General features: G+C 64.5%; 5 protein-coding genes across 6 annotated transcripts; 4 read left to right on the forward strand and 1 right to left on the reverse strand.

The window, feature by feature from the left end:
• Positions 1-6: 6 nt before the first annotated feature.
• On the reverse strand, positions 7-3,481 carry PAF1 (PAF1 homolog, Paf1/RNA polymerase II complex component; the record flags this gene model as incomplete). The annotated part of the gene is given in 13 exon segments (XM_061444224.1): positions 7-40; positions 43-97; positions 572-688; positions 783-886; positions 1,179-1,210; positions 1,213-1,246; positions 1,331-1,436; positions 1,528-1,629; positions 1,884-1,950; positions 2,032-2,153; positions 2,798-2,890; positions 2,973-3,002; positions 3,426-3,481. Coding segments are annotated over 13 exon segments (946 nt in total), but the record flags the coding sequence as incomplete, so codon positions are not given.
• A 182-nt stretch (positions 3,482-3,663) lies between these two features.
• On the forward strand, positions 3,664-5,007 carry MED29 (mediator complex subunit 29; the record flags this gene model as incomplete). Its single annotated transcript, XM_061444213.1, has 4 exons — positions 3,664-3,837; positions 4,041-4,099; positions 4,570-4,654; positions 4,759-5,007. Coding segments are annotated over 4 exons (546 nt in total), but the record flags the coding sequence as incomplete, so codon positions are not given.
• Positions 5,008-6,334: 1,327 nt separating this feature from the next.
• On the forward strand, positions 6,335-14,782 carry SUPT5H (SPT5 homolog, DSIF elongation factor subunit). Of its 2 annotated transcripts, XM_061444211.1 has the most exons (29): positions 6,335-6,431; positions 6,527-6,686; positions 6,776-6,841; positions 7,301-7,312; positions 7,389-7,458; positions 7,547-7,615; positions 8,219-8,284; positions 8,457-8,487; positions 8,578-8,646; positions 8,864-9,115; positions 9,210-9,299; positions 9,389-9,459; positions 9,559-9,664; positions 9,755-9,848; positions 9,925-10,061; positions 10,146-10,301; positions 10,380-10,526; positions 10,874-11,020; positions 11,321-11,446; positions 11,527-11,611; positions 12,010-12,114; positions 12,203-12,305; positions 12,544-12,671; positions 12,762-12,867; positions 12,966-13,124; positions 13,381-13,549; positions 13,653-13,856; positions 14,113-14,208; positions 14,595-14,782. In XM_061444211.1, the coding sequence occupies exons 1-29, from the start codon at positions 6,360-6,362 to the stop codon at positions 14,736-14,738; spliced, it is 3,240 nt and encodes a 1,079-aa protein (XP_061300195.1). In that variant the 5' UTR covers positions 6,335-6,359; the 3' UTR covers positions 14,739-14,782. The 2 variants fall into 2 exon arrangements, with proteins under 2 accessions (XP_061300195.1, XP_061300196.1); XM_061444212.1 differs by lacking the exon at positions 7,301-7,312.
• A 509-nt stretch (positions 14,783-15,291) lies between these two features.
• On the forward strand, positions 15,292-19,861 carry TIMM50 (translocase of inner mitochondrial membrane 50). The gene is made up of 11 exons (XM_061444225.1): positions 15,292-15,441; positions 16,312-16,447; positions 17,268-17,299; positions 17,709-17,730; positions 17,908-17,966; positions 18,239-18,358; positions 18,440-18,544; positions 19,013-19,111; positions 19,204-19,360; positions 19,440-19,546; positions 19,706-19,861. Exons 1-11 carry the CDS (start codon positions 15,292-15,294, stop codon positions 19,811-19,813), a joined length of 1,095 nt encoding a protein of 364 aa, XP_061300209.1. The 3' UTR covers positions 19,814-19,861.
• Positions 19,862-20,162: 301 nt separating this feature from the next.
• DLL3 (delta like canonical Notch ligand 3) lies at positions 20,163-26,329 on the forward strand. Its single transcript, XM_061444227.1, has 10 exons — positions 20,163-20,229; positions 20,552-20,749; positions 20,948-21,005; positions 21,331-21,534; positions 22,018-22,380; positions 22,637-22,936; positions 24,515-24,586; positions 25,005-25,476; positions 26,119-26,206; positions 26,324-26,329. Exons 1-10 carry the CDS (start codon positions 20,179-20,181, stop codon positions 26,327-26,329), a joined length of 1,812 nt encoding a protein of 603 aa, XP_061300211.1. The 5' UTR covers positions 20,163-20,178.
• Positions 26,330-26,429: the final 100 nt, after the last annotated feature.

The raw sequence follows: 26,429 nt of genomic DNA on the forward strand, positions 1-26,429 counted from the left end.
CCTCGCGGAGATGGAAGAAGTAATTCTCTCTCATAGCCTTATGCTCGCCTTGTTCTTCACATTCCAGTTGTATTCCCGGGCGATCTTGTAGTCGTACCTGGGGGGGACACGGGGGGAGGCTTGGGGGTGTCCTGCTCCCCAATTTCCATTTTTCCGGGCCCAAAATGGGCTGCGGGGTCCATCAGTGCTGGGGATCCATTGAGGTCCATGAGGCTACAGAGCTCCTCGTCCCAGGGCTATAGAGCACCCACAACCTATAGGCCCCCCCCACTAAGTTGTACAGTACCCCCTACCTATAGCCCCAACTCCTAAGCTATAGGCACCCCCCCCAAGCTATAGGGCCACCCCAAGCTACAGGACACTAAGAAGCTTTAGGTCTCCCCCCAAGCTATAGGGCCCCCCAAGCTATAGGGAACCCCCCAAGCTATAGAGCACCCCTAAGCTACAGGACACTCCCAAGCTATAGGGCTGCCCCCAAGCTATAGGGCCCCCACAAGCTATAGAGTTCCCCCCTAAGCTATAGACCCCCCCCAAGCTATAGAGCACCCCCCTAAGCTATAGGACCCCCTACACGTCCTCGGGGGCATAGTCCATCTCCTCCTCCAGGTCCCGCTTCCTCTTGCGCAGCGTCTCCTCCACGGGCAGGAAATAGGCCACGAACTGGTTCCCCTCCTCGTCCATCATCCCCCTGTGGGAGGGGGCACAAAGGGGGGTCAATGGGGTTGAATGCCCCTCCCCCCAGTTCCCTCCCAATGTCGGGGTCCCCCCCCCGGTCCCAGTACCGGATCATGGCCTGGGACATCATCTCCAGTGCAGCCGCGCCACTCGTGTCTTTGGGTGCGGGGTCCGAGTCGAAGATCACTTGGGCACAGGGGTTGATCCACATCTGGGGGGCAGTGGGGGAGATTGGGGGGCAGCAGGGGACCAACAGGACCCCGTGGCTCCCCATAGCACCACATGGCTCCCCATAGCGCCCTATGGCAACCCATAGCACTCTGGCACCCCATAGTACCCTGTGGCACCCCACAGCACTCTATGGCTCCCCATAGCACCCTATGGCACCCCACAGCACCCCGTGGCACCCCATAGCACCCCATGGCACCCTCAGTTCTGTAGCACCATGCCTCAGCTTCCCCGATAGGACCCTGGAGCAGGGGTTTGGGGCATCCCCCCCTTACCTTGAAGTCAGGGAACACGGGCATCACCTCCACGGGGTCACACGGGGTTTGCTGTAGTGCTGCGTGATCTGGGGGGGGGGGGGGGGGGGCAGGAGGGGTCACCCCCAAAAGAACCCCCCCCACCCCCCCCCCCCCCACCCCAAATCCCTCACCCCCTTCTGAGCATCCTCAAAGGTCTTCTCGATGGCCGCGATTTGGCTCTCGCGGTCCTTGTAGATCTCCTCCTCTGTGAACTGCTGCTTCACCGAGACCCCAATCCTGGGGGGGGGCACAGGCATCATGGGGGGAGGGGGGCACAGTGGGGACCCCAAAACTCCCCCCCACCTTGGACCCCCCCCTCCAGACTCACTTGACCTCGGGTTTCTCATTGGACACCCCATAGCGGTTGAACTCAGTGGAGATATACTCAGTCTTGCGCATCCATGGCACCACCTTGGCATGCTGTTGAGACCTGTGGGGCCATAGCAGGTTATGGGGGGCACAGAGGGGGTTATGGGCTCCCTGTGACCACCAGAGGGGGTTTAGGGGTCCCAAATGAGAGTTATGGGGGGCACACAGGTGGTTATGGGGTCCCCATTGGGGGTTCTGGGAGGCACAGAGGGGGTTATGGGGTCTCTTGTGTTCCCCAGAGAGGGTTTAGGGGTCCCCATAGGGGGTTATGGTGGGCACAAAGGGGGTTATGGGGTCCCTGAGCTCCCCTGTCACCTCTTGGAGCTGGTGGGTGCCTGGATCTCCTCCTCCAGCAGCTTCTCATCTGCGGGGTCCAGAAGCACTTTGGGGGGCGGGGGGGGGGCGTGGTTCAGAAGGAGGCTTTGGGCCACCCCCCATACCCCCCTGTGCCCCCCCCGCTCACCGCTGGGCTCCACGCGGTACGTGTCGGGGTTGATGAGGTCGATGGTGACGCCCAGGTCAGGCTCTGTGAGTAGGTCGTGCTTGTGCTGCTTCTCCAGCGACGTGGCCTTGTACTGCACGAACCTGGGCGGGGAGCCATGGGGCGCTATGGCTCACCCTGGGGGGCTATGGGTCACCTTGGGGCACTATGGCTCACCCTGGGGGGCTATGGGTCACCTTGGGGCACTATGGCTCACCCTGGGGCGCTATGGGTCACCTTGGGGCACTATGGCTCACCCTGGGGCGCTATGGGTCACCTTGGGGCACTATGGCTCACCCTGGGGCGCTATGGGTCACCCTGGGGCACTATGGGTCACCTTGGGGCACTATGGCTCACCCTGGGGCACTATGGGTCACCTTGGGGCGCTATGGGTCACCCTAGGGCGCTATGGCTCACCCTGGGGCACTATGGGCGGATGTGGAGCACAATAGGGTGCTACAGCATGCAGGTAGATCACTGTAGGGTGGATGTGGGGTGCCATAGGGTTTCTGGGTGCTGGTACTGGCACTCATCGAAGGGCTATTTAGTGAGCTATAGGGTGCTGTAAGGGTCTATGGGTCTCTATGGGGTTGCTATGGGTCTCTACGGGTTGCTATGGGTCACTATGGTGTCTCTATGGGTCTCTATGGGTCGCTATAGGTCTTGGTCTCTGTGGGTCACTATGGGATTTCTGTGGGTCTCTATGGATTTCTATAGGGCGCAGTGGGTCTCAGTGGGGCGTGGTTACCGGCTCTGGTCGAAGGGGTAGGTGATGAACTTGGGGTCAAAGGGGATGTCAGGGAGGCTGTTGCAGTACTTGACCCGGCACACAACCCCTGACCTGGAGGCAAAGGTCAGGGGTCAGTGGGGGGTCAAGGGTCAGGGGTCAATAGGGGAGGGAAGGCCCACCCCCCCCAACTCACCGCTCAGGCAGCGTCCGGTGGGAGCTGGGCCTGGGGGGAGGGGGGAACACGGGAGCTGTGATGTCATCAGGGACACCGTGTGACGTCACCAGCCCCAGTGATGTCATCGACTCCCATGCCGTAGCGACCCTGTGATGTCATCACTCTACACGACATCATGAGCAACCCCCCCATGATGTCACAAAAATTCCCACGACGTAAAGGGCTCCCCTCCCCCCACGCTCTGTGACGTCATGAAGGGCCCCACCCGCCTCACGCTTGCGCTATGACGTCACGCACCGCCCCCTCCCCCCCCCCGTTCTCGACACGCCCTACGACGTCAGGAGGCCGCGCTGGGGTCGCGCCCCCTCCACGCGCGCTATGACGTCAGAAGCATGCCCGACCTCAGAGCCCCCCCGAGTGTGACGTCACGCCGGTGACATCACGCCCCCTTCCCCCTCCCCGCGGCCGCACCTGTGCCCGGGCTCCTCGCGCTGCGCCTGCGTCTGGATGGTGGGAGCCATGGCGGGGCGCGGCCCGCACCGCTTCCGGCAGCCGCTAGGGGGCAGGACCCCTTCCCCGTGACGTCACTTCCCGCCGCGCCGGAAGCGGAGGCAAGATGGCGGCGCCCACGCAGCAGCAGCAGCAACAACCGGGGCCGGGGCCGGGGCCGGGGCCTGGCCCGGGGCCGCCCCCTCCCCCCACCGCCGCCGCCGCCGCCGCCGCCGCCGCCCCGGCCGCCCCCCCCAACGCCCCGGGGCCGGGCGCGGGCCCCGCTCCGCCGCAGGGGCCGCCGCTCCCTGCGCAGGCCGCGGCGCAGGCGCAGGACGTGGACCCGGGGCAGCGGCTGCGGGTGCTGCTGCCGCAGCTCAAGGAGAGCCTCGCGGTGGGCGGGGCCTCGGGGGGTGGGCGGGGCTGACGGGTGGAGGGAGCCAATGGGGGCGGACGGGTTAAGTGTGGGCGGGGCTTTGAGTGAATGGGCGTGGGCACTTGGGAGAGAGCGTGGCTTGGGGCGTCCCCGTGTGACCCCAATGTAGCGCTATGGAGGGGCTGTGACCTCGTGTGAAACCTCCTGACCCCGCCCCCCAGACCCTGATGAAGGTGGCGGCGCAGAACCTGGTGCAGAACTCCAGCATCGACAATGGGCAGTGAGTGACCCCCCTGCACCCCAGGGACCCCCCTGCACCCCCAGGGATCCCCCCTGGACCCCCCAGTGACCCCTCTGCACCCCCAGTGACCCCCCCCGGACCCCCCAGTGCCCCCAGTGACCCCCCTGCACCCCCAGGGACACCCCCGGACCCCCCAGTGACCCCCCTGCACCCCCAGGGACACCCCCACGGGCCCCCCTGCACCCCCAGGGACCCCCCCCCGGACCCCCCAGTGACCCCCCTGCACCCCCAGTGACCCCCCCCGGACCCCCCAGTGCCTCCCAGTGCCCCCAGTGACCCCCCCAGTGACCCCTCAGTGGCACCCCGGACCCCATCAGTGCCCCCCCGCACCCCACTGTGCCCCCAGTGACCCCCAGTGACCCTCCTGGACCCTCCCAGTGTCTCCCCGGATCCCCCCAGTAACCCCCAGTGACCCCCAGTAACCCCCATACACCCTGTCCCCCCCCCAGGAAGAGCGCCGAGGGGCCGCTGCAGCGCTTTGACAAGAGCCTGGAGGAGTTCTATGCCCTGTGCGACCAACTGGAGCTGTGCCTGGTGAGGGACCCCTCTATACCCCCCATAACCACCCCATAGCCTCTCATAAACCCCCATGGCATCCCATAATCCCCCCAACCACTCTCTGTGCCCCTCCCCCACAGCGCCTGGCCCACGAGTGCCTCTCGCAGAGCTTCGACAGCGCCAAGCACGCACCGGGGCTGGTGCCAGCAGCACCCAAGGGGGAGGGGGGCCCCGGGGAGCCGCTGCCCTACACCCAGTACCTGCCCCTCATCAAGGCCCAGATTGCGGGTGCCAAGGACATCCACAACGCACTGCTGGAGGGGGCCAACAAGATCACTGGGAAGCTGCCCCCCCCAGGGGGGCCCTGAGCGATGGGGGTGGATCCCCACCAGGGGGTGATGGATCCCCATGGGTGATGGATTCCCTCATGGATGATGGACCCATCCATGGGAGATGGACCCATCCATGGGGTGATGGACCTCCCATGGGTGATGGACCCGTCCATGGGTAATGGACCCGTCCATAGAGTGATGGATCCCCATGGTTGATGGACTCATCCATGGGTGATGGATCCCAATGGTTGATGGACTCATCCATGGGTGATGGACCCATCCATGGGGTGATGGACCCCTCTGTGGGTAATGGACCTGTCCATGAGGTGATGAACCCATCCATGGGGTGATGGATCCCCCATGAGTGATGGACCTGTCCAATACTCCCATGGGGGGATAAAGGGATTTGGGGGTGGGGGGTGCCCTGTTTTGGAGTCCCTGTGCTGGGTTTTGGGTCTCGAGGAGGGGGTGTCGTGGGGTGCTCCCCCCTCTCCCCCCAGCTTTGGGGGAAAATTGCCTGGTTTGGGGTAAATAAAGTGTGGGGTTTTTTTTGGTATCAGATGTGTGGTGGACGGGGATGTGGCTGGGGGACACGGGGATAGCATTGGATGCACTGGGATAGCACTGGGGGCACTGGGATAGCACTGGGGACACTGGGATAGCACTGGGGTAGCATTGGGGACACTGGGATAGCACTGGGATAGCATTGGGGACACTGGGATAGCATTGGGGACACTGCAGGGGCACGGGGATGGCGCTGTCTCCGTCTCCGTCCGCTGCCACCTCTTTTGACCCTCCCGCGCCGCCGTCGCCGCGGTCGCGCTCTGAACGTGAGCTCGGGCGGTGCTTTCGGCCCAGCCCCGTCACGTGATGTTGCCGCAGCTCTCGCGAGAGGAGGCGGGACCGGGGCCCTGACGGGGGCCGAGGCCAAGACCGGGACCGGGACGGGACCGGGCCAGGCCCAAGAGCCGGGTCCGGCCTCAGCGGGAGCGCAGCGGGGCCCGCGCCTGGAGAGCGGCCGGGCCGGGGCCTAGAGCGGAGCGATCGAGCCCAGCTGAGCGAGGGACCCCCGGCTGGCCCATTGGAACCCCCTTAGGCCCCGCTGGGCCCCCATAGAACCCCTCAGGCCCCATAGAACACCCCCATAAGACCCCCCAGGACCCACAGAACACCCCCATAGGGCCCCCGAGGCCCCATGGAACACCCCCATAGGACCCCTCAGGCCCCATAGAACACCCCCATAGGACCCCTCAGGCCCCATAGAACACCCCCATAGGACCCCTCAGGCCCCATAGAACACCCCCATAGGACCCCTCAGGCCCCATAGAACAGCCCCATAGGACCCCTCAGGCCCCATAGGACCCCCCAGGCCCCATAGGACCCCCATAGGTGCCCCACCCGGCCCCACGATGTCGGACAGTGACGACAGCAACTTCTCTGAGGACGAGAGTGAGCGCAGCAGTGAGGCTGAGGAGGCCGAGGTGAGGCCGAAGCTGCCCCCACTCCGTTATGTGTCTGGGGGGGGATGTGGGGAGCAGGTGCCCTCCTTCACCCCCCCATCCATCATGCCCCATAGGCCGAGGAGGAGCGCGCCAGCGCCGCAGGCAGCGAGAAAGAGGAGGCCGAGGAGGAGGAGGAGGAGGAGGAAGAGGAATACGATGAGGAAGAGGAGGAGGAAGACGATGACCGCCCTGCCAAGAAGCCCCGGCACGGGGGCTTCATCCTGGATGAGGCCGGTGGGTCCTGGGGGGCAGGCGGGGGGTGATGGGGGGGTTTGGGGTCACTGGTACACCCCAGCCCCACTCACCCCCCCCGGCCCCCCCAGATGTGGATGATGAGTACGAGGACGAGGATCAATGGGAGGATGGAGCCGAGGACATCCTGGAGAAAGGTGAGGAGGGCCATCCCCCGTTTAGGGGTGTGTGTCCCCCTGCAGAGCAGGGGCAGACACCGGTGGTGCAGCCCCACAGCAGGGGGGCCCCCCCGATCCCCCCCACGTCTGTGTCAGCCCATCTCATCCGCGCTCCCTGCGGGCTTTCGGGGCTTCTCCTGACCCCCTTTCCTTGTTCCCAACCCCTTTTTCCCTTTTCCCAATCCCCTTTCCCTGCTCCTGATCCCTTTTCCCTCTTCCCGACCCCTTTTCCCTGCTCCTCATCCCTTTTCTCTCTTCCCAATCCCCTTTTTCTTCTTCCTAGTCTGGTTTTCCTCCTTTTCCCCTCCTCCTAGCCACTTTCCCTCCCTCTTCCCTGCTCCCTGCCCCCGCTCCTAACGCTGCCTCCCCTTTGTCCCGCGGGGGGTTCTCGTGCCGCTCATTCGCTCCATCTCCACCGTCATTCCTTGTCCCGGGAAGAGGAGATCGAAGGTAAGCCCCCCCCGATCCCCCCGTTCCCATTGGGATCCCCCTTCACCCCCAGCCCTCACCTTCCTCTTCCTTGCAGCTTCCAACATTGACAACGTGGTGCTGGATGAGGATCGCTCTGGAGCGCGGCGCCTGCAGAACCTCTGGAGGTGACACGGGGTGGCATTCCCGGCACCCGGCATTCCCTGGGTCTGGGGGGGTCTCCATTGAGCCCCTTTTCCTCTTGCTCTTCCTCAGGGATCAGCGGGAGGAAGAGCTGGGCGAGTATTACATGAAGAAATATGCCAAGTCCTCAGTGGGAGAGACGTGAGTCCCAACGCACATCCCATTCCCATCCCATTGCATTGCATCCTGATCGCATCCCATCCCAACCCCATCTCATCCCATTCCCATCCCATTGCATCCTATCCTGATCGCATCTCATCCCATTCCCATCCCATTGCATCTCATCCCATTCACATCCCATCCCATTGCATCCCATCCCAATCCTATCTCATCTCATTCCCATCTCATTGCATCCCATCCTGACCGCATCTCATCCCATTCCCATCCCATTGCATCCCATTCCCATCCCATTGCATCCCATCCTGATCTCATCCCATTCCCGTCCCATTGCATCTCATCCCGATCCCATCTCATCCTATTCCCATTTTATTGCATCCCATCCCAATCACATCTCATCCCATTCCCATCCCATTGGCATCTCATCCCGATCCCATCTCATCGCATTCCCATCCCATTGCATCCCATCCCGATCCCATCTCATCACATTCTCATCCCATTGCATCGCATCCTGACCCTATCTCATCCCATTCCCATCCTATTCCCATCCCATCTGACCCCATCTCATCCCATTCCCATCCCATCCCGACCCCATCTCATCCCTTCCGGTATTTCCCCTTTCCGCAGTGTTTATGGCGGCTCCGATGAGCTCTCAGATGACATCACCCAACAGCAGCTGCTGCCGGGGGTCAAGTGAGTCCCATCGGGAATGGGGTGGATTTGGGATGGATTTGTAGGAGCTGGGGGCATTTGGGATGAATCAAGTGGGAAATGGCGGGGGGGGGGGGGGGGGGGCTCGGGGCCTAAGGGGGTTTGGATGCAAACAGAAGGAACTGGAGCCACGGCTCCCTCTGTGCTTCTGCAGGGACCCCAACCTCTGGACCGTAAAGTGCAAGGTGGGTGCTGGGGTGGGGGACAAATGGGGGTCCACGTGTGCCCCCCCAAACCCCTCTTTTCCACCCCCATAACCCCTTTACCCCCCCCAGATCGGGGAGGAACGCTCCACCGCCATCGCCCTCATGCGCAAGTTCATCGCTTACCAGTTCACTGACACGGTGAGGCCCAGCCCGGTGCCATCCTGGTGCCATCCCCACCCTATCCCCCCCCATCCCCGCCGTATCCCCACCTTACACTCACCCTATCCTCACCGTACCCCCACCCTATCTCCACCATGTCCCCACCCTATCCCCACCCTGTCCCCACCGTATCCTCACCCTATCTCCACCATATCCCCACCATATCCTCACCTTATCCACCCCCCCTGCCCTGCAGCCGCTGCAGATCAAGTCGGTGGTGGCACCGGAGCACGTCAAGGGCTACATCTACGTGGAGGCCTACAAACAGACGCACGTGAAGCAGGCAATCGAGGGCGTGGGCAACCTGCGCCTGGGCTACTGGAACCAGCAGATGGTCCCTATCAAGGAGATGACCGACGTGCTCAAGGTGGTCAAGGAGGTCACCAACCTCAAGCCGAAGTCCTGGGTGCGCCTCAAGAGAGGCATCTACAAGGATGACATCGCCCAAGTAATGGGGGCATGGGGGGCAGCAATGGGGCGGGGGGGCACACACACACAGAGCAAGGGATGGGGAGGGCTTAGCCCCCCGTGGTGCCCCCCAGGTGGATTACGTGGAGCCCAGCCAGAACCAGATCTCCCTCAAGATGATTCCTCGCATCGACTTCGACCGCATCAAAGCCCGCATGAGCCTGGTGAGAGCAGCCAGGGCCTTTCCTGGGCCGTCCCAGTGCTGCTTGTCCCCCTGCCTTCCCCCCCCTCACCCCTTCCCTGGCCCCTGCAGAAGGACTGGTTCGCCAAGAGGAAGAAGTTCAAGAGACCCCCCCAGCGCCTTTTTGATGCCGAGAAGATCCGGTAAGACCCCACTTGGGGACACCAATTGCCCCCCCCTGAGGAAACGCCCCCCTGGGGAGGAGCCTCCTGCCCACCCTGGGGGGTTCGGGTCTGTCCCAGGTCGCTGGGAGGGGACGTGGCCTCCGATGGGGATTTCCTCATCTTCGAAGGGAACCGCTACAGCCGGAAGGGGTTCCTGTTCAAGAGCTTTGCGATGTCGGCCGTGGTGAGCCCCGGGCTTGGACCAGCCCCATCACTAACATCCAGACCCCCCCTTTGCGCCCCGGCTTGGGGTCACTCCATCCCCTTGCCATAGATCACGGAGGGGGTGAAGCCGACGCTGTCAGAGCTGGAGAAGTTTGAGGACCAGCCCGAAGGCATCGACCTGGAGGTGGTGACAGAGAGCACAGGTACCCGGTGCCGCCGCCGGCTCCCATCCCCAGTCACCATCCCCGGTGCGCCGGTGCCATCCCCTCCGCTCCCTAGGGAAGGAGCGGGAGCACAACTTCCAGCCGGGAGACAACGTGGAGGTGTGCGAGGGGGAGCTCATCAACCTGCAGGGCAAGATCCTCAGCGTGGATGGCAACAAGATCACCATCATGCCCAAGCACGAGGACCTCAAGGTCAGCATCGCCCCGGGAGCCCCCTGCACCCCTCCCCATGTCCTGTGTCCCTGCATCCATGGCCCTCATCCTGCTCTGTCCCAGGACATGCTGGAGTTCCCAGCCCAGGAGCTGCGCAAGTACTTCAAGATGGGCGACCACGTGAAGGTGATCGCGGGGCGCTTCGAGGGCGACACTGGCCTCATCGTGCGCGTGGAGGAGAACTTCGTCATCCTCTTCTCTGACCTCACCATGCACGAGGTGCCAGGGAGGGAATGGGGGGAAGGGGGGGGTGGCGGGGTGGGTCTGGGCTCAATCCTGACTCTTCCCCCCCAACAGCTGAAGGTGCTGCCCCGAGACCTGCAGCTCTGCTCGGAGACGGCCTCCGGGGTGGATGTTGGGGGGCAGCACGAGTGGGGGGAGCTGGTGCAGCTCGACCCCCAGAGCGTGGGGGTCATCGTGCGCCTGGAGCGGGAGACGTTCCAGGTACCCCCATGGGCACCCATAACCCCCCCCCCCCTCCATGGATACCCATAACCCCCCCATGGACACCCATAACCTCCCTCATGGACACCCATAACCACCCCATGGACACCCATAACCTCCCCCATGGACACCCATAATGCATAGACACCCGTAACCCCCCCATAGATACCCATAATCCCCTCATGGACACCAACACCCGCCAAGGACACCAACCATTTCTTGGTGCTACCATAACTACATCCCACGGGTATCTCCCCCCTCAGCCTCCTACCATAGGGGTTCCTCATCCCCATGGGGGGGTCCCCCTTGCTGTGCCCCCCTCCTCGCCATGCTGTGCCCCCCCCCAGGTGCTGAATATGTACGGGAAGGTGGTGACAGTGCGGCACCAGGCGGTCACCAGGAAGAAGGACAATCGCTTCGCTGTGGCGCTGGACTCGGAGCAGAACAACATCCACGTCAAGGACATCGTCAAAGTCATTGATGGGCCCCATTCGGTGGGTGCTGGGGTGGGCCAGGGGGATCCAGGCCGTTGGTGCCCCTCCTGGCACCTTGGGGGTGGTCCTTGGTGCCCCTCCTGACACCCTGGGGATGGTCCTTGGGGTTCCTCCTGGCACCTTGGGGATGGTCCTTGGGGTTCCTCCTGGCACCTTGGGAATGGTCCTTGGGGTCCCTCCAGCCCCACGGGGCTGTCGAATCCATCCCGTCACAGCAGGATGGACCCAGCCTCATCCCGGGGGCTCAGCCCCCCCCCGCCCCCTTTTTCCTGCTGTTCACCCCTTGTGTTCCTGTGATAGGGCCGGGAAGGGGAGATCCGGCACCTCTTCCGCGGCTTCGCCTTCCTGCACTGCAAGAAGCTGGTGGAGAATGGGGGCATGTTCGTGTGCAAGACCAGGCACCTGGTGCTGGCTGGGGGCTCCAAGGTGGGATCCCCCCCTTTATCCCGAATCCCACCCCTCCTTTATCCCGTATCCCCCCCATTCCGAAGCTTTTCCTCGCGCAGCCCCGGGACGTCACCAACTTCACCATCGGCGGCTTCGCGCCCATGAGCCCCCGCATCAGCAGCCCCATGCACCCCAGTGGTGCTGGTGAGTTCCTGGGGGGGGGGGGGGGTGAGTTCCCATCCCTGATCCCGGCTCCATCCCCATCCCGGCTCCATCCCAATCCCGGCTCCATCCCCATCCCATCCCCAACCCGGCTCCATCCCCATTCCGTCCCCATCCTGTCTCCATCCCATTTCCATCCCCACTCCCGTCTCCATCCATGTCCTGACTCCATCCCAATCCTATCTCCATCCCTATCCCGTCCCCATGCTGGCTCCATCCCCATCCCGTTCCAATCCCATTTCCATCCCCGTCCTGTCTTCATCCCCATCCCATCCCCATCCCATCTCCATCTCCATCCCAATTGCATCCCATCCCGGCTCCATCCTGTCCCTATCCCATCCTGATCCCATTTCCATCCCCATCCCGGCTCCATCCCTCAGGCCAGCGCGGAGGCTTCGGCTCCGGTGGGATGAGCCGTGGCCGCGGGCGCCGGGACAACGACCTCATTGGCCAGACCGTGCGCATCTCTCAGGGGCCCTACAAAGGTGGGTGCCCCCCTGACCCGCCCCCCCCCCCAGGGCAGGGAGGATTTCCCCGGGTGCCCCCCCCATTGCCCCCCCTGTTGCCCTCCAGGGTACATCGGGGTGGTGAAGGATGCCACCGAGTCCACGGCGCGCGTGGAGCTGCACTCGACCTGCCAGACCATCTCCGTGGACCGGCAGCGCCTCACCACCGTGTGAGTGGGGCCCGTGGGGTGGGCAGCACCCAGCAGGGGACCCATGGGGCTGGGCAGCACCCAGCGGGGGTCTCCATGGGGCAGGGCAGCACCCAACGGGGGACCCCATGGCTGGGCAGCATCCAATGGGGACCCCATGAGGCAGGGCAGCACCCAATGGGGGACCCTGTGGGGCAGGGTAGCACCCAATAGGTGCCCCCTTGGCCCCCCCAGGGCTCAGTGTCTCTGTGTCCCACAGGGGCTCACGGCGGCCGGGGGGGATGACCTCTGCCTATGGGCGCACCCCCATGTATGGCTCCCAGACCCCCATGTACGGCTCTGGGTCTCGCACCCCCATGTACGGCTCCCAGACCCCCCTGCACGATGGTGAGTGAGGGGGGGCACGGGGATGGGATGGGGGGGCCCAACTGGGTTTGGGGCCCCCCCCTCACTGTGGGTCTGTTTGGTGGGGCACAGGCAGCCGCACCCCACACTATGGATCCCAGACCCCACTGCATGACGGGAGCCGCACCCCAGCCCAGAGCGGGGCCTGGGACCCCAACAACCCCAACACCCCCTCCAGGTAGGTGTGGGGGGAACCCCTGCTATGGGGCAGCCCCACTTTGGGGGGTCGTCCCCCTTCCCTCACCATGATCCCCTCCCCTTTATCCCCCCCCATAGGGCGGATGAGGACTTCGAGTACGGCTTCGACGACGAGCCCACCCCGTCCCCGCAGGGATATGGGGGGACCCCAAACCCCCAAACCCCCGGGTACCCCGACCCCTCATCCCCACAGGTCAACCAGCCCTACAACCCCCAGACCCCTGGCACGCCGGCCATGTGAGTGTGGGCACCCCACAGCCAGGAGGGGGGACCCCAAACATGGGGCTGGGAGGGGAATGGTGATGGGGGTACCCCAACCATGGGTCTGTGGAGACCCCAAACAATGGACTGAGGGGGGAATGCTGATGGGGGGACCCCGCATATGGGTCTGTGGGGACCCCAATCATGGGTCTATGGGGACCCCAAACACGGGGCTGGGGGGCGCGGTGCTGATGGCTCCCATGGGGGGCTCCGGTCCTGTCCCCTCCCCCAGGTACAACACGGAGCAGTTCTCCCCCTACGCGGTGCCGTCGCCGCAGGGCTCGTACCAACCCAGCCCCAGTCCCCAGAGCTACCACCAGGTAGCGCCCAGCCCCGTGGGCTACCAGAACAGCCACTCACCGGCCAGCTACCACCCGACGCCATCCCCCATGGCTTATCAGGTACCCATAGAGCCCTGTGGAGCCCTGTAGAGCCCTACAGAGCCCTATAGCGCCCCATAGCCACCTCCCATCCCTTTAACCCCCTTTGTGCCCCCCCCCCCAGGCCAGCCCCAGCCCCAGCCCTGTGGGGTACAGCCCCATGACCCCTGGGGCACCGTCGCCAGGGGGGTACAACCCGCACACCCCGGGCTCGGGCATCGAGCAGAGCTCCAGCGACTGGGTCACCACTGACATCCAGGTGAAGGTGCGGGACACGGCGCTCGACAGCCCCAGTGTGGGGCAGACCGGCGTCATCCGCAGCGTCACGGTGAGCCCCACTGGGGGGGGGGGGGGGGGCATGGGGGGGTCTATGGGGGTGTATAGGCATGTATAAGGGTGTATATGGGGTGTGTAGGGGTGTATGGGGGTGTACATGGGATGTATGGGAGTGCATAAGGGTGTATATGGGGTGAATTGGGGTGTATAGGGGTGTATATGGGGTTTATATGGGGTGCATAGGTGTATGGGGGTGTATGAGGGTGTATAGGGGTGTATATGGGGGTGCTGACACCCCCGCCCCACAGGGGGGGATGTGCTCTGTGTACCTCAAGGACAGCGAGAAGGTGGTGAGCATCTCCAGCGAGCACCTGGAGCCCGTCACCCCCACCAAGAGCAACAAGGTATGGCCGTGGCGCACCCCATAGGATACCCCAGAGCCCCGTCGGTTACCCCAGAACCCCATGGGATGCCCCAGAGCCCCATAGGGTACACCAGAGCCGCATAGGATACCCCAGAGCCCCATAGGGTGCCCCAGAGCCCCATAGGAATTCCATGAGACCTCCAGGACCCAGTGGGGATCCCCAACACCATGGGGCACCCCCAGACACATGGGACTCTCACAGCCCCACAGGGCAGCCCCCAACCCCATAGGTTTCCCCCCTCCATGGCCCTCACCCCATGGCCCCTCATAGACCTCCTAGAACCACACACCCAACCCCTCTGCACCCCCAAAGTCCCCTTTCCCCCCCATTGCACCCCTCCCCCCGACCCCACTGCTGCCCCTCAGGTGAAGGTGATCCTGGGCGAGGACCGGGAAGCCACTGGGATCCTGCTCAGCATCGATGGGGAGGACGGGATCGTCCGCATGGACCTGGAGGAGCAGCTCAAGATCCTCAACCTGCGCTTCCTCGGGAAGCTGCTGGAGGCCTGAGCCCCACCCCGCGACCCCGTGGTCTTGTGCCCCCCATTTCCCCCCATTTCTCTTCCATTTCCCCCCTATTTCCCCCCCTCTTCCCATCCCTGCCGGTTGTAGCAAGGTTTAGATGTCAAATAAACGCCTGTGGCTGCGGCACCCCATTTTCCATGCTCTCCTCTATGGGGCGGGCCCCATAGGGCGGGGGTTGGGGATGAAATTGGGACCCCCCCCCAGGGGTGAACAAGGCCTCTGTACCCCACGGGGAAGGGGAATGAGGGGTTAAACCGGCCCCATTGTGCGGTGGGTTGGGGGGCAGGGCCCTATGGGGTGGGCGTTAAACCGGGTCCCCCCCATCCGCTGCCCCATAGGCGCGGGACGGCGGGAGCTAGGACCCAACACACGCGTTCCGCTCCCTCCTCCCTCCCGCCGCTTCTCATTGGCTTTCCCGGCTCTTAATCCCGCCTCCTCTTCGCCACCATTGGTCTTCCCTCGCCTTGCCCCCCGCCTACTGCGTGGCAGCGCGGGGAGGCGATTGGCTGAAGTTTCCGCGCCTGCGCGGTGCGGTGCGATGGCGGCGGCGGCGGCGGCGCTGCTGGGGCGGGCGGTTGCGGCCTGCGGGGCCCGGCGGGGCCGGGGCTGGGCCCGGGCCTGGGCCCGGGCCTGCAGCGGCAGCGCCGGAACCGGGGCCGTGCTGCGGGAGCGGCTGCGGCGGGACCAGGTGCGGGGGGGGCGCGGGGGCACCGGCGGGGCCTGGAGCTCACCGGGGCCGTGCGGGGGTCCCGGGGTCCGCCCTTAGCCGGGCCTGTCCCCATCCCCGTGCGCGTCCCACGGCCCGTGTCCCATATCCCGTACCCTATACTCTATATCCGGTACCCTGTACCCTATACCCCGTACCCTGTACCCTATAGCTTGTACCGTCCCCTATAGCCTGTGCCCTATAGCCTGTACCGTCCCCTATAGCCTGTGCCCTATAGTCGGTACCGTCCCCTATAGCCTGTACCCTATAGTCTGTACCGTCCCCTATAGCCTGTACCCTATGTTCTGCACCCTATAGCCTGTACCGTCCCCTATAGCCTGTGCCCTACAGCCTGTACGCTACAGTCTGTACCTTATGGCCTGTACCTTATAGCCTGTACCGTCCCCTATAGCCTGTACCCTATAGTCTGTACCCTATGGCCTGTACTCTATAGCCTGTACCGTCCCCTATAGCCTGTGCCCTACAGCCTGTACCCTATAGTCTGTACCCTATGGTCTGCACCCTATAGCCTGTACCATCCCCTACAGCCTGTACCCTATAGTCTGTACCCTATAGCCTGTACCCTATGGCCTGTACTCTATAGCCTGTACCATCTCCTATAGTCTGTACCGTCCCCTATAGCCTGTACCCTATAGTCTGTACCCTATGGCCTGTACTCTATAGTCTGTACCGTCCCCTATAGCCTGTGCCCTACAGCCTGTACTCTATAGCCTGTACCGTCCCCTATAGCCTGTACCCTATAGTCTCTGCCCTATAGCCTGTATCCTATAGCCTGTAGCTATCCCATAGCCCGTACCGTCCCCTATAGCCCTGTGCCGGTTCCCCTCCCAGGCAGCAGGGGGCGCCGGAGCCGCGGGGGACGCGGAGGAGCAGCGGCGCTGGGCGCGGGGCGGGGCGCGGCGCTTGGCCCTGCGCCTGGCGGGGCTGCTCGGGGCCGGCGGCGGCGTCGCCATCGTCTGCATTTTCGGTGGGTACCGACAGCGCCCCCCAGCGGCGCGCCCCCATTGACCCCAGTGTGCCCCAGTGTAACCCCCATTGCCCCCATCGACCCAAATGGAACCCCCATTGCCCCCAATGTAACCCCCAGTGCACCCCAATGTGCCCCAGTGTAACCCACATCGACTCAAATGTAACCCCCATTGCCCCCAATGTAACCCCCAATGCACCCCAATGTGCCCCATGTAACCCCCATTGCCCCCATCGACCCAAATGTAACCCCCATTGCTCCCAGTGTAACCCCCAGTGCACCCCAATGTGCCCCATGTAACCCCCATTGCCCCCATCGACCCAAATGTAACCCCCATTGCTCCCAATGTAACCCCCAGTGCACCCCAATGTGCCCCATGTAACCCCCATTGCCCCCATCGACCCAAATGTAACCCCCATTGCCCCCAATGTAACCCCCAGTGCACCCCAATGTAACCCCCATTGCCCCCAATGCACCCCAATGTGCCCCAGTGTAACCCCCATTGCCCCCATTGACCCCAATGTAAACCCCATTGCCCCGAGTGTAACCCCCAATGCACCCCAATGTGCCCCAATGTAACCCCCATTGCCCCCAGTGCACACCAGTGTAACGCCAGTGCCCCAATGTGCCCCAATGTAACCCCCATTGTCCCCAATGTACCCCCCATTGCATCCCAATGTAACCCCTATTGCATCCCCATGTACCCCCCATTGCATCCCAATGTACCCCCCATTGCCCCCAATGTATCCCCCCTATGTCCTCCTAGTGTCCCCCCCCATTGCCCCCAGCACCCCCTGACCCCCCCATGTCTTCCCCCCAGGCAGCAATGCAGTGGATGAGCACGGAGCAAAGGTGAGGCCCCCACTGGGGACATGGGGGGGGGGGGGTGTAGCCTTGTGCCCCCCCCCTTGTCCTTCATCATCGGCCCCTGGGGGGGGGGGGGGGTGGGGTGTTGTCCCCCAAAGGGCCGTTGTGTGGCAATGGGAGAGGTGACAATTGGCTGCAGGGTTGGACATCAAAGGGGGGGATGGGGCCATCAGTGAGGCCATGGGGACATCAATGGGGACATCAATGGGGCCATGGGGATGTCAATGGGGCTATGGGGACATCAATGGGGCGGAAGGAAACTGTGGCAACTACTTGTTAAGTGTCCCTGTCACCTCCTGCCTCCCTTCCCACCCCGGGATGAGCCCCCCCCCCGGTGGCACCAGCACCCCCCAAGTGCCCCCCTCTTACCCCCTGTTCCCTCCTCTCCCCACAGATCCCAGATGAGTTTGATGGAGGTGAGTTGGGGGGGGGCACCCCCAGGGCCATTTCTCTCCTTGGTGTCACAACCAAAGGCTTTGATGTTGCTTTAAGGCTCTGGTTTGACCCCGAACCAGGGGGGTTTGGGGGTGCTCTGCTCTGTGGGGGGGTGGTGGGGACATGGGCCCCCCCCCATCTCCGGCCTGTCCCCATAGACCCCGTGGGCATCCAGCAGCTCCGTAGGACCTACAAGTACTTCAAGGACTACAGGCAGGTTGGTGGCTGCAGCCTGTTTGCCCCCATTGGAGCCTGTTTGCCCCCATTGGAACCTGTTTGCCTCCATTGCACCCTGTTTACCCCTGTTGGAGCCTCTTTGCCCCCATTGCACCCTGTTTGCCCCCATTGGACCCTGTTTACCCCTATTGGAGCCTCTTTGCCCCACTGCACCCTGCTTGCCCCCGCTGGAACCTGTTTGTCCCCATTGCACCCTGTTTGTCTCCATTGTGCCCTATTTGCCCCCATTGGAGCCTCTTTGCCCCCCCCCAGATGATCATCGAGCCCACCAGCCCCAAGCTGCTGCCGGACCCCCTGCAGGAGCCCTATTACCAGCCCCCCTACACGCTGGTCATCGAGCTCACAGATGTGCTGCTGCACCCCGAATGGTCGGTGAGTGCCCCCCGCGCCGCCCCCCGTGGCACCCAGTGCCCCCCCCATTGACACCCCCTTTGTACCCCCCCCAAACCCCAGCTCGTCACCGGGTGGCGCTTCAAGAAGCGCCCGGGCATCGAGAGCTTCCTGCAGCAGCTGGCGCCGCTCTATGAGATTGTGGTGTTCACCTCCGAGACCGGCATGGTGGGCACCGTGGGGTGAATGGGGGCCATGGGGTGAATGGGGCCTATGGGGTGGATGGGCGCCATGGGGTGAATGGGGCCTATGGGGTGGATGGGTGCCATGGGGTGAATGAGGCCAATGGGGTGGATGGGCCCTGATGGGGGTGAATGGGTCCCGATGGGGGTGAATGGGTCCCAACGGGGGTGAATGGGTCCCAACGGGGGTGAATGAGCCCTAATGGAATGAATGGACCATGATGGGGTTGAATGGGCCCCAGTGGAGTGAATGGGTCCCAGCGGGGGTAAATGGACCCCAATTGAGTGAATGGGTCCCAACAGCGGTGAATGGGCCCCAGTGGGAGTGAATGGGCCCCATGGGGGTGAATGGACCCCACTGGAGTGAATGGGTCCCAATGGGGGTGAATGGGCCCCGATGAGTGCCCCCCACCCCCTGCAGGCTCTCACCCCCACCCCCCCCCCCCCGTTTCAGACCGCATTCCCGCTCATCGACAGCGTGGACCCGCATGGCTTCGTCTCCTACCGCCTGTTCCGTGATGCCACGCGCTACATGGACGGGCAGCACGTGAAGGTGGGGGCACGGCAGGGACCTGACGGGGGGGCGGCCACCCCCAAACCTGCCCTGAGCACCCATTGCTGGGTCCGTGCCCCCCCCCATTGCAGGACATCTCGTGCCTGAACCGGGACCCGGCGCGGGTGGTGGTGGTGGATTGCCGGCGCGAGGCCTTCTGCCTCCAGCCCCACAACGGCCTGGCCCTGCCGCGCTGGGACGGCAGCTCCGAGGACCGGCAGCTCTACGACCTGGCTGCCTTCCTCAAGAGTGAGTCCCCCGTGGTGTCCCCGTGGTGTCCCTGTGGTGCCTGTGCTGTGTCCATGGTGTCCCCACGGTGTCCCCGCAGCCATTGCGCTCAGCGGCGTGCCGGACGTGCGCCCGGTGCTGGAGCACTACGCGCTGGAGGAGGATCCCTTGGCAGCCTTCAAACGGCGTCGGACACAGCTGGAGGAGGTGGGAGGGGGATGTTGGGGTGGGGGGGAAACCCCAAAGCAGGGATGTTAGGGGGGGACCCCCAAAGCAGGGGTGCAGGAGGGGGGGTCCCCAAAGGAGAGGTGCGGGAGGGGGAGGTACCGGAGCCCGTTGCCCACTGGGGCCCTGTGCCCCCCCCAGGAGGAGCAGCAGCGCCGGGAGGAGCTGGCCCAGGGCAAGAAGCCCCCCCCGGGGCTGTTCCTGGGCTCCTGGGCCGGGCGCCTCTGGGGGCGCTCCAAGCAGCAGTGATGGCGTCAGAGTGATGTCAGCGTGACGTCAGAGAGGAGCAGCACCCGCCGGGGGGAGGGGGCACTGCCTCACTGCTCCCACCCCCCTACCATCATTGATGGCATCTGAATGGGGATGGAGAACCGGGCATGGACCTGGGGATGGGAGGGGATGAGGCGTTGGGGGGGGGGGGGGGTGTGCGGTTTTGGGGGGGTTTGGCCCCCGGTGGGGGTGAATAAAGGAGATGTGGAACCCGCTGTGCCTGGTCATGACTTTGTGGGGGGCCAATGGGCCTGGGGCGGAGCTTATGGGCGGGGGCAGCGGGACTTGGCGCTAGAAAGGGGGTGTTGGGGGGATGGGGTGGGCTCAGACCCCCGGTGCCGGCCATGGCTGCGGGGCTCGTGTGCGCCTTCCTCACCCTCCTCTTCCTCCCAGCGGTGAGCGGGGGGGGGGACGGGACACAAGGGAGGGCTATGGGGGGGGGCCCTGGCTGCTGGGGGGGGGTGGGGGGTATCTGAGTGCTATGAGGGGGGGTCTCTGGGGGTCTCGGTGCTGAGGGGGGGTCTCTGGGGGTATTTGGGAGCTATGGGGGGGGGTCTCTGGGTGCTATGGGGGGGGTCCTGGGGAGTCTCTGGGTGCTGGGGGGGTTCTATGGGGGGGCGTGTGTGGGTGCTATGGGGGGGGTCAATGGGTGCTGAGGGGTGTCTCTGGGGTGATCTCTGGGTGCTGAGGGGGGGTCTCCGGGGGGTTCTCCCTCAGGTCCGCCCCTGGGGGGTGCTGGAGCTGCGGGTGCTGTCGGCGCGGGGGGGGGCGGGGGGCCCCCTCGTTTTCCGCCTCTGCCTGCGCCCCCCCGGGGGGGGCGGCTGCTCCCTGGGGGTCACCCACAGCCCCCCCGGGCCACCCCCGCGCCCCGGAGCCCCCCGGACCCTGCGCCTGCCCCTCGCCTACCCCTGGCCGGTGAGAACCCCCCATTGTGACCCCCATTGAGTTCCCCATTGTGACCCCATTGAGATCCCCATTGTGATCCCCCCATTGTGAACCCCACTGTGACCCCCCATTGTGACCCCCCCATTGTGACCCCCACTGAGACCCCCATTGTAACCCCCAATTGTGACCCCCCCCCCCATTGTGACCCCCCCATTGCCCCCCCCCCAGGGCACTGTGTCCCTCATCATCGAGTCCTGGCGGCTGGAGGAGGCTGAAGGCTCCGGGGGTGAGGGGGGGTCAAATGGGGGGGAGCTACATGGGGGACCTGAGGGGGTTTGGGGGTGTCTATGGGTGCTACAGGGGTATCTATGTGTGCTATGGGTGTCTACGGGGTGTCTATGGGGTGTCTATGGGAGGGTCTAGGGGTGTCTATGGGGTATCTAGGGGGGCTATGGGGGTATCTATGGGAGGGTCTAGGGGTGTCTATGGGGTATCTAGGGGTGCTATGGGGGTATCTATGGGGTGTCTATGGATGTCTATGGGGTATCTATGGGTGCTAGGGGGGTACCTATGGGTGCTATGGGGGGGTCACCGTGCTCTGCCCCCTCCAGCCCCCCGGGGCCGCCTCCTTGGCCGCGCCGTGACCCGGCAGCACCTCTCCCCTGGGGGGCCCTGGCGGGGGGGGGTGGGGGGGGGGCTCCGCTTCGGGACCCGCCTGCGCTGCCGCCCCCCCCCCTGCGCCCGCCGCTGCCGCCCCGCCCTCCCCCCCGCCTGCCGAGGCCCCTCTCCCCGCCGCTGCTGGAGCCCCCCCCGCCGTGAGTCCTCCCCCCCCCCCCCGGCACCCCTCCACTGGGGACCCCCCCCCATTGGGGTCCCCTGGGTCTGGGAGAGGCCTTGACCCCCCCCTCTATCCCCCAGGTGGGTGTCGGGATCCCTGCGCACCCCCCAAAGGCAGCGCCTGCAGCAAGGGGGGGCTCTGCATGGTGAGTGGGGGACCCCCGGCAACAGGGACCCCCCCATTGACCCCCCTCGGACCCATTGACACCACTGGGACCCCATTGACCCCCTCGGCCCCCACTGACACCCCCCCAAGCTCCCATTGACATCACTGGGACCTCATTGAACCCCCCGGGCCCCATTGACCCCCCCAAGCCTCCATTGACCCCCCCCAACCCCCATTGACCCTCCCCGGGACCCCATTGACCCCCTTGGCCCCATTGACCCCACAGGGACCCCATTGACACCACAGGGACCCCACTGATGCAACGCCTCCCCCGTGCCCCACATTCCCCCTGCAGGGTCACGCCAGCAACTCCGCAGGGCCCCGCTGCGATGGCCCCAGCCCGGCCCGCGCACAGGGAATGGCACCGGGAGCACCGGGAATGGCACCGGGAGCATCGGGAATGGCACCAGGGACACCGGGAATGACACCGGGAGCACCAACGGTGGCACTGGAAGCGCTGGAGATGGCCCCAGTGGCCCCAGTGGCACCGGCATCGGCAGCACTGGAAGAGATACTGGGAGCACCGGGAGAGGCACCAGGAGCACCGGGAATGGCACCGGGAGCACCAACGGTGGCCCTGCAGGCACCAGCGCTGTCACCAGTGATGGTACTGGGAGCACTGGGGACATTGGGAATGACACCGGGAGCACCGGGACTGGTACCGGGAGCAGCAGTGATGGATCCAGGAGCACCAGCAACATTGGGAACAGCACAGGGAGTGGCACTGGGAGCAGCAGTGATGGATCCAGGTGCACCGGGAACACTGGGAATGGCTCCAGAAGCACCGGGAATGGCTCCGGGAGCACCGGGAATGGCACTGGGAGCCCCAGTGATGGATCCAGGAGCACCACTGATGGATCCAGGAGCACCGGGAGCATTGGGAATGGCTCCAGCATTACTGGGAATGGCACCAGGAGCACCGGAAGCCATTGGGATGGATCCAGGAGTACCGGGAGCACCGGGAGTGGCACCAGGAGCCCCAGTGATGGATCCAGGAGCACTGGGATCACCGGGAACGGCTCCGGCGGCTCCGGGATCGCCCTCGCCGGCCCCGGTCCCCCTGGAGCCATCCCCGTGCGCCCTCGGGCCCTGCTTCAACGGCGGCGCCTGCGCCCCCCGCGGCCGCGGCTTCTCCTGCCGCTGCCCCCCCGGCTTCCGCGGCGCCAACTGCGAGCGGCGCAGCGACGGCTGCGCCCTGCAGCCGTGTCTGCATGGTATGTACACATACATGGGTGGTACATGGGTGGTACATGTGTGTTATGTGACGGCTGCGCCCTGCAGCCGTGTCTGCATGGTATGTACACATACATGGGTGGTACATGGGTGGTACATGTGTGTTATGTGACGGCTGCGCCCTGCAGCCGTGTCTGCATGGTATGTACACATACATGGGTGGTACATGGGTGGTACATGTGTGTTATGTGACGGCTGCGCCCTGCAGCCGTGTCTGCATGGTATGTACACATACATGGGTGGTACATGGGTGGTACATGTGTGTTATGTGACGGCTGCGCCCTGCAGCCGTGTCTGCATGGTATGTACACATACATGGGTGGTACATGGGTGGTACATGTGTGTTATGTGACGGCTGCGCCCTGCAGCCGTGTCTGCATGGTATGTACACATACATGGGTGGTACATGGGTGGTACATGTGTGTTATGTGACGGCTGCGCCCTGCAGCCGTGTCTGCATGGTATGTACACATACATGGGTGGTACATGGGTGGTACATGTGTGTTATGTGACGGCTGCGCCCTGCAGCCGTGTCTGCATGGTATGTACACATACATGGGTGGTACATGGGTGGTACATGTGTGTTATGTGACGGCTGCGCCCTGCAGCCGTGTCTGCATGGTATGTACACATACATGGGTGGTACATGGGTGGTACATGTGTGTTATGTGACGGCTGCGCCCTGCAGCCGTGTCTGCATGGTGTGTACACATACATGGGTGGTACATGGGTGGTACATGTGTGTTATGTGACGGCTGCGCCCTGCAGCCGTGTCTGCATGGTGTGTACACATACATGGGTGGTACATGGGTGGTACATGTGTGTTCTGTGACGGCTGCGCCCTGCAGCCGTGTCTGCATGGTATGTACACATACATGGGTGGTACATGTGTGTTATGTGACAGCTGCGCCCTGAAGCCCGGCATGCACAGTGAGTACATGCATGTACATGTGATATGTGTGTGTTACATGGGTGTACATGTGATATATGGTTGGTACAGGCATGTTATGTGTGTGATGGCTGCGCCCTGCAACCCTGCATGCATGGTACATACACATACATGTGATACATGGTCGTTACATGGGTGTACATGCGTGTCTGGCGGCTGCACCCTGCAGCCGTGCATGCATGGTGAGTACATGGATGTACGTGTGATACATGGGTGTACATGTGAAACATGTGTTACATGGGTGTACATGTATGCTCATGTGTCTTAAATGTATGTACATGGGTGCCCTTGTGTTCAGTCCAGCACCATCTGGCATCTCTTTGGCTCTATTTGCTGCCACTTTAGTGCCATTTGGCCCTGTTCTGCCCCCTCCCCCAGCCCCGTTCACCCCCATTCCCCCCTTTTCTGCCCCGTTCACTCCTGATCCTCCCCGGTCACCCCAGTTCTGCCCATTCAACACCCCCCACCCCCCCCCCCCGGGCTCACCCCTCTTTGACCCCATTCACCCTCCGCTGTCCCCCCCCATTCAGGTTCCCCCCCAGGCTGGCAATACCGCTCCGTTCCCGTCCCTGTTCTCCTTTCCCGTTCCCTTCCCACCCCCCGCCCCCAGGCGGGCAGTGCCGCTCCGTTCCCGTTCCCTCTCCCGTTCCCCCGTTCACGTCCCCTTCCCCCCACCCGCCAGGCGGGCAATGCCGCTCCGTTCCCGTTCTCCTCCGTTCTTGTTCTTCCCCCGTTCCCGTCCCCGTCCCCCTTCTCCCCCGTTCTTCTTCTTCCCCCGTTCACGCCCCGTTTCCCTTCCCTCCCCCCCCCACCCGCCAGGCGGGCAGTGCCGCTCCGTTCCCGTTCCCTCTCCCGTTCCCCCGTTCACGTCCCCTTCCCCCCACCCGCCAGGCGGGCAGTGCCGCTCCGTTCCCGTTCCCTCTCCCGTTCCCCCGTTCACGTCCCCTTCCCCCCACCCGCCAGGCGGGCAATGCCGCTCCGTTCCCGTTCTCCTCCGTTCCCGTCCCCGTCCCCGTTCCCGTCCCCGTCCCCCTTCTCCCCCGTTCTTCTTCTTCCCCCGTTCACGCCCCGTTTCCCTTCCCTCCCCCCCCACCCGCCAGGCGGGCAGTGCCGCCCCGCTCCCTCCGGCGCCCCCCTGTGCCGCTGCCGCCCGGGGTTCCGCGGCCGCCGCTGCGAGCGCAACGTGGACGAGTGCAGCCCGAACCCGTGCGCCAACGGCGGCACGTGCCAGGACGGCGCCAACGCCTTCCACTGCGCATGCACGCTGGGCTACGGCGGCCGCCGCTGCCAGGAGCGCGCCGACGCCTGCGCCTCGGGGCCGTGCCGCCACGGCGCCACGTGCTACACGCACATCTCCGGGCACGTCTGCGCCTGCGCGCACGGCTACATGGGCGCGCTCTGCGAGGAGCCGGTGCCGGGGGCGCGCGGGCCGCGGGTGCCGCCCCCGCCCCCACCCCCACCCCCCCTCGTGCTCGCGCTCGCGCTCGCGCTCGGGTGCGCGCTGCCCGCGGCCGCGCTGGGGGCGGCGCTGGGGCTGGCGGCGTGCGGGAGGAGGAGGAGCAGGGGAGAGAGGTGAGGGGGGGGACGCGACTGTAGGGGTTTATGGGGGGTAGAGGTGAGGTGAGGGGGTAGGGGTTTATGGGGGCTCTTGGTGGGTATCTACGGAGAGGGTCTGTGGGGGGGTCAGTGGCTGCCTATGGGGGTCTAGGGGTCTCTGGGGGGTGTCTGTGGGGGACCTGTGGGTGCTATGGGGTGTTTGTCTCTGGGTGGCTATGGGATGTCTGTTGGGTCTGTGGGTCTCTATGGGGTGTCTGTGGGGGACCTATGGGTGCTATGGGGTGTTTATGGCGTGTCTGTGGGTGCCTGTGGGGTGGCTATGGGATGTCTATTGGGTCTGTGGGTCTCTATGGGGTCTCTAGGGGTCTCTATGGGGTGTCTGTGGGGTACCTATAGGTGCTGTGGGGTGTTTATGGGGTGGCTATGGGTGCTATGGGATGTCTCTTGGGTCTGTGCGTCTCTAGGGGGTCTCTAGGGGTCTCTATGGGGTGTCTGTGGGGTACCTATGGGTGCTATGGGGTGTTTATGGCGTGTCTATGGGTGTTTGTCTATGGGTGGCTGTGGGGTGGCTATGGGTTGTCTGTTGGGTCTGTGGGTCTCTATGGGGTCTCCAGGGTTCTCGGGGGGGTCTATGGGTGCTCACAGTGCCCTTTGCAGCCAGCGCACCCCACGGCCGGGGGGAGCCCCTGCGCTGAGCCCCCCGGGCAGGGAGCAGCGGATCCTGCCCCGGCCCTCGGCCACGCGGGTGAGCGCAGCGACCCCTCCACGGCCCCATCCCCCCCGCAATCCCATTCCTCCCCCTGCACCCCCATTCCCCCCCCCGCACCCCCATTCCTGCTCTCACCTCCCTGTTCCCCCCCAGGTGTGATCGGGCGCCGCTGGACCCACTCAGGAGCCCCCCAATGGATCCCCCCCATAATGGATCCCCCCCAATAAAAGCTCTTTGAGACGCGTCCGAGCCGCTCCCT

The sequence above is a fragment of the Pezoporus flaviventris genome, unplaced genomic scaffold (assembly GCF_033815535.1).
Source record: "Pezoporus flaviventris isolate CSIRO_AGI_PZ_B2104156 unplaced genomic scaffold, CSIRO_AGI_Pfla_v1 ptg000732l, whole genome shotgun sequence".
NCBI classification, from domain to species: Eukaryota; Metazoa; Chordata; class Aves; order Psittaciformes; family Psittacidae; genus Pezoporus; species Pezoporus flaviventris.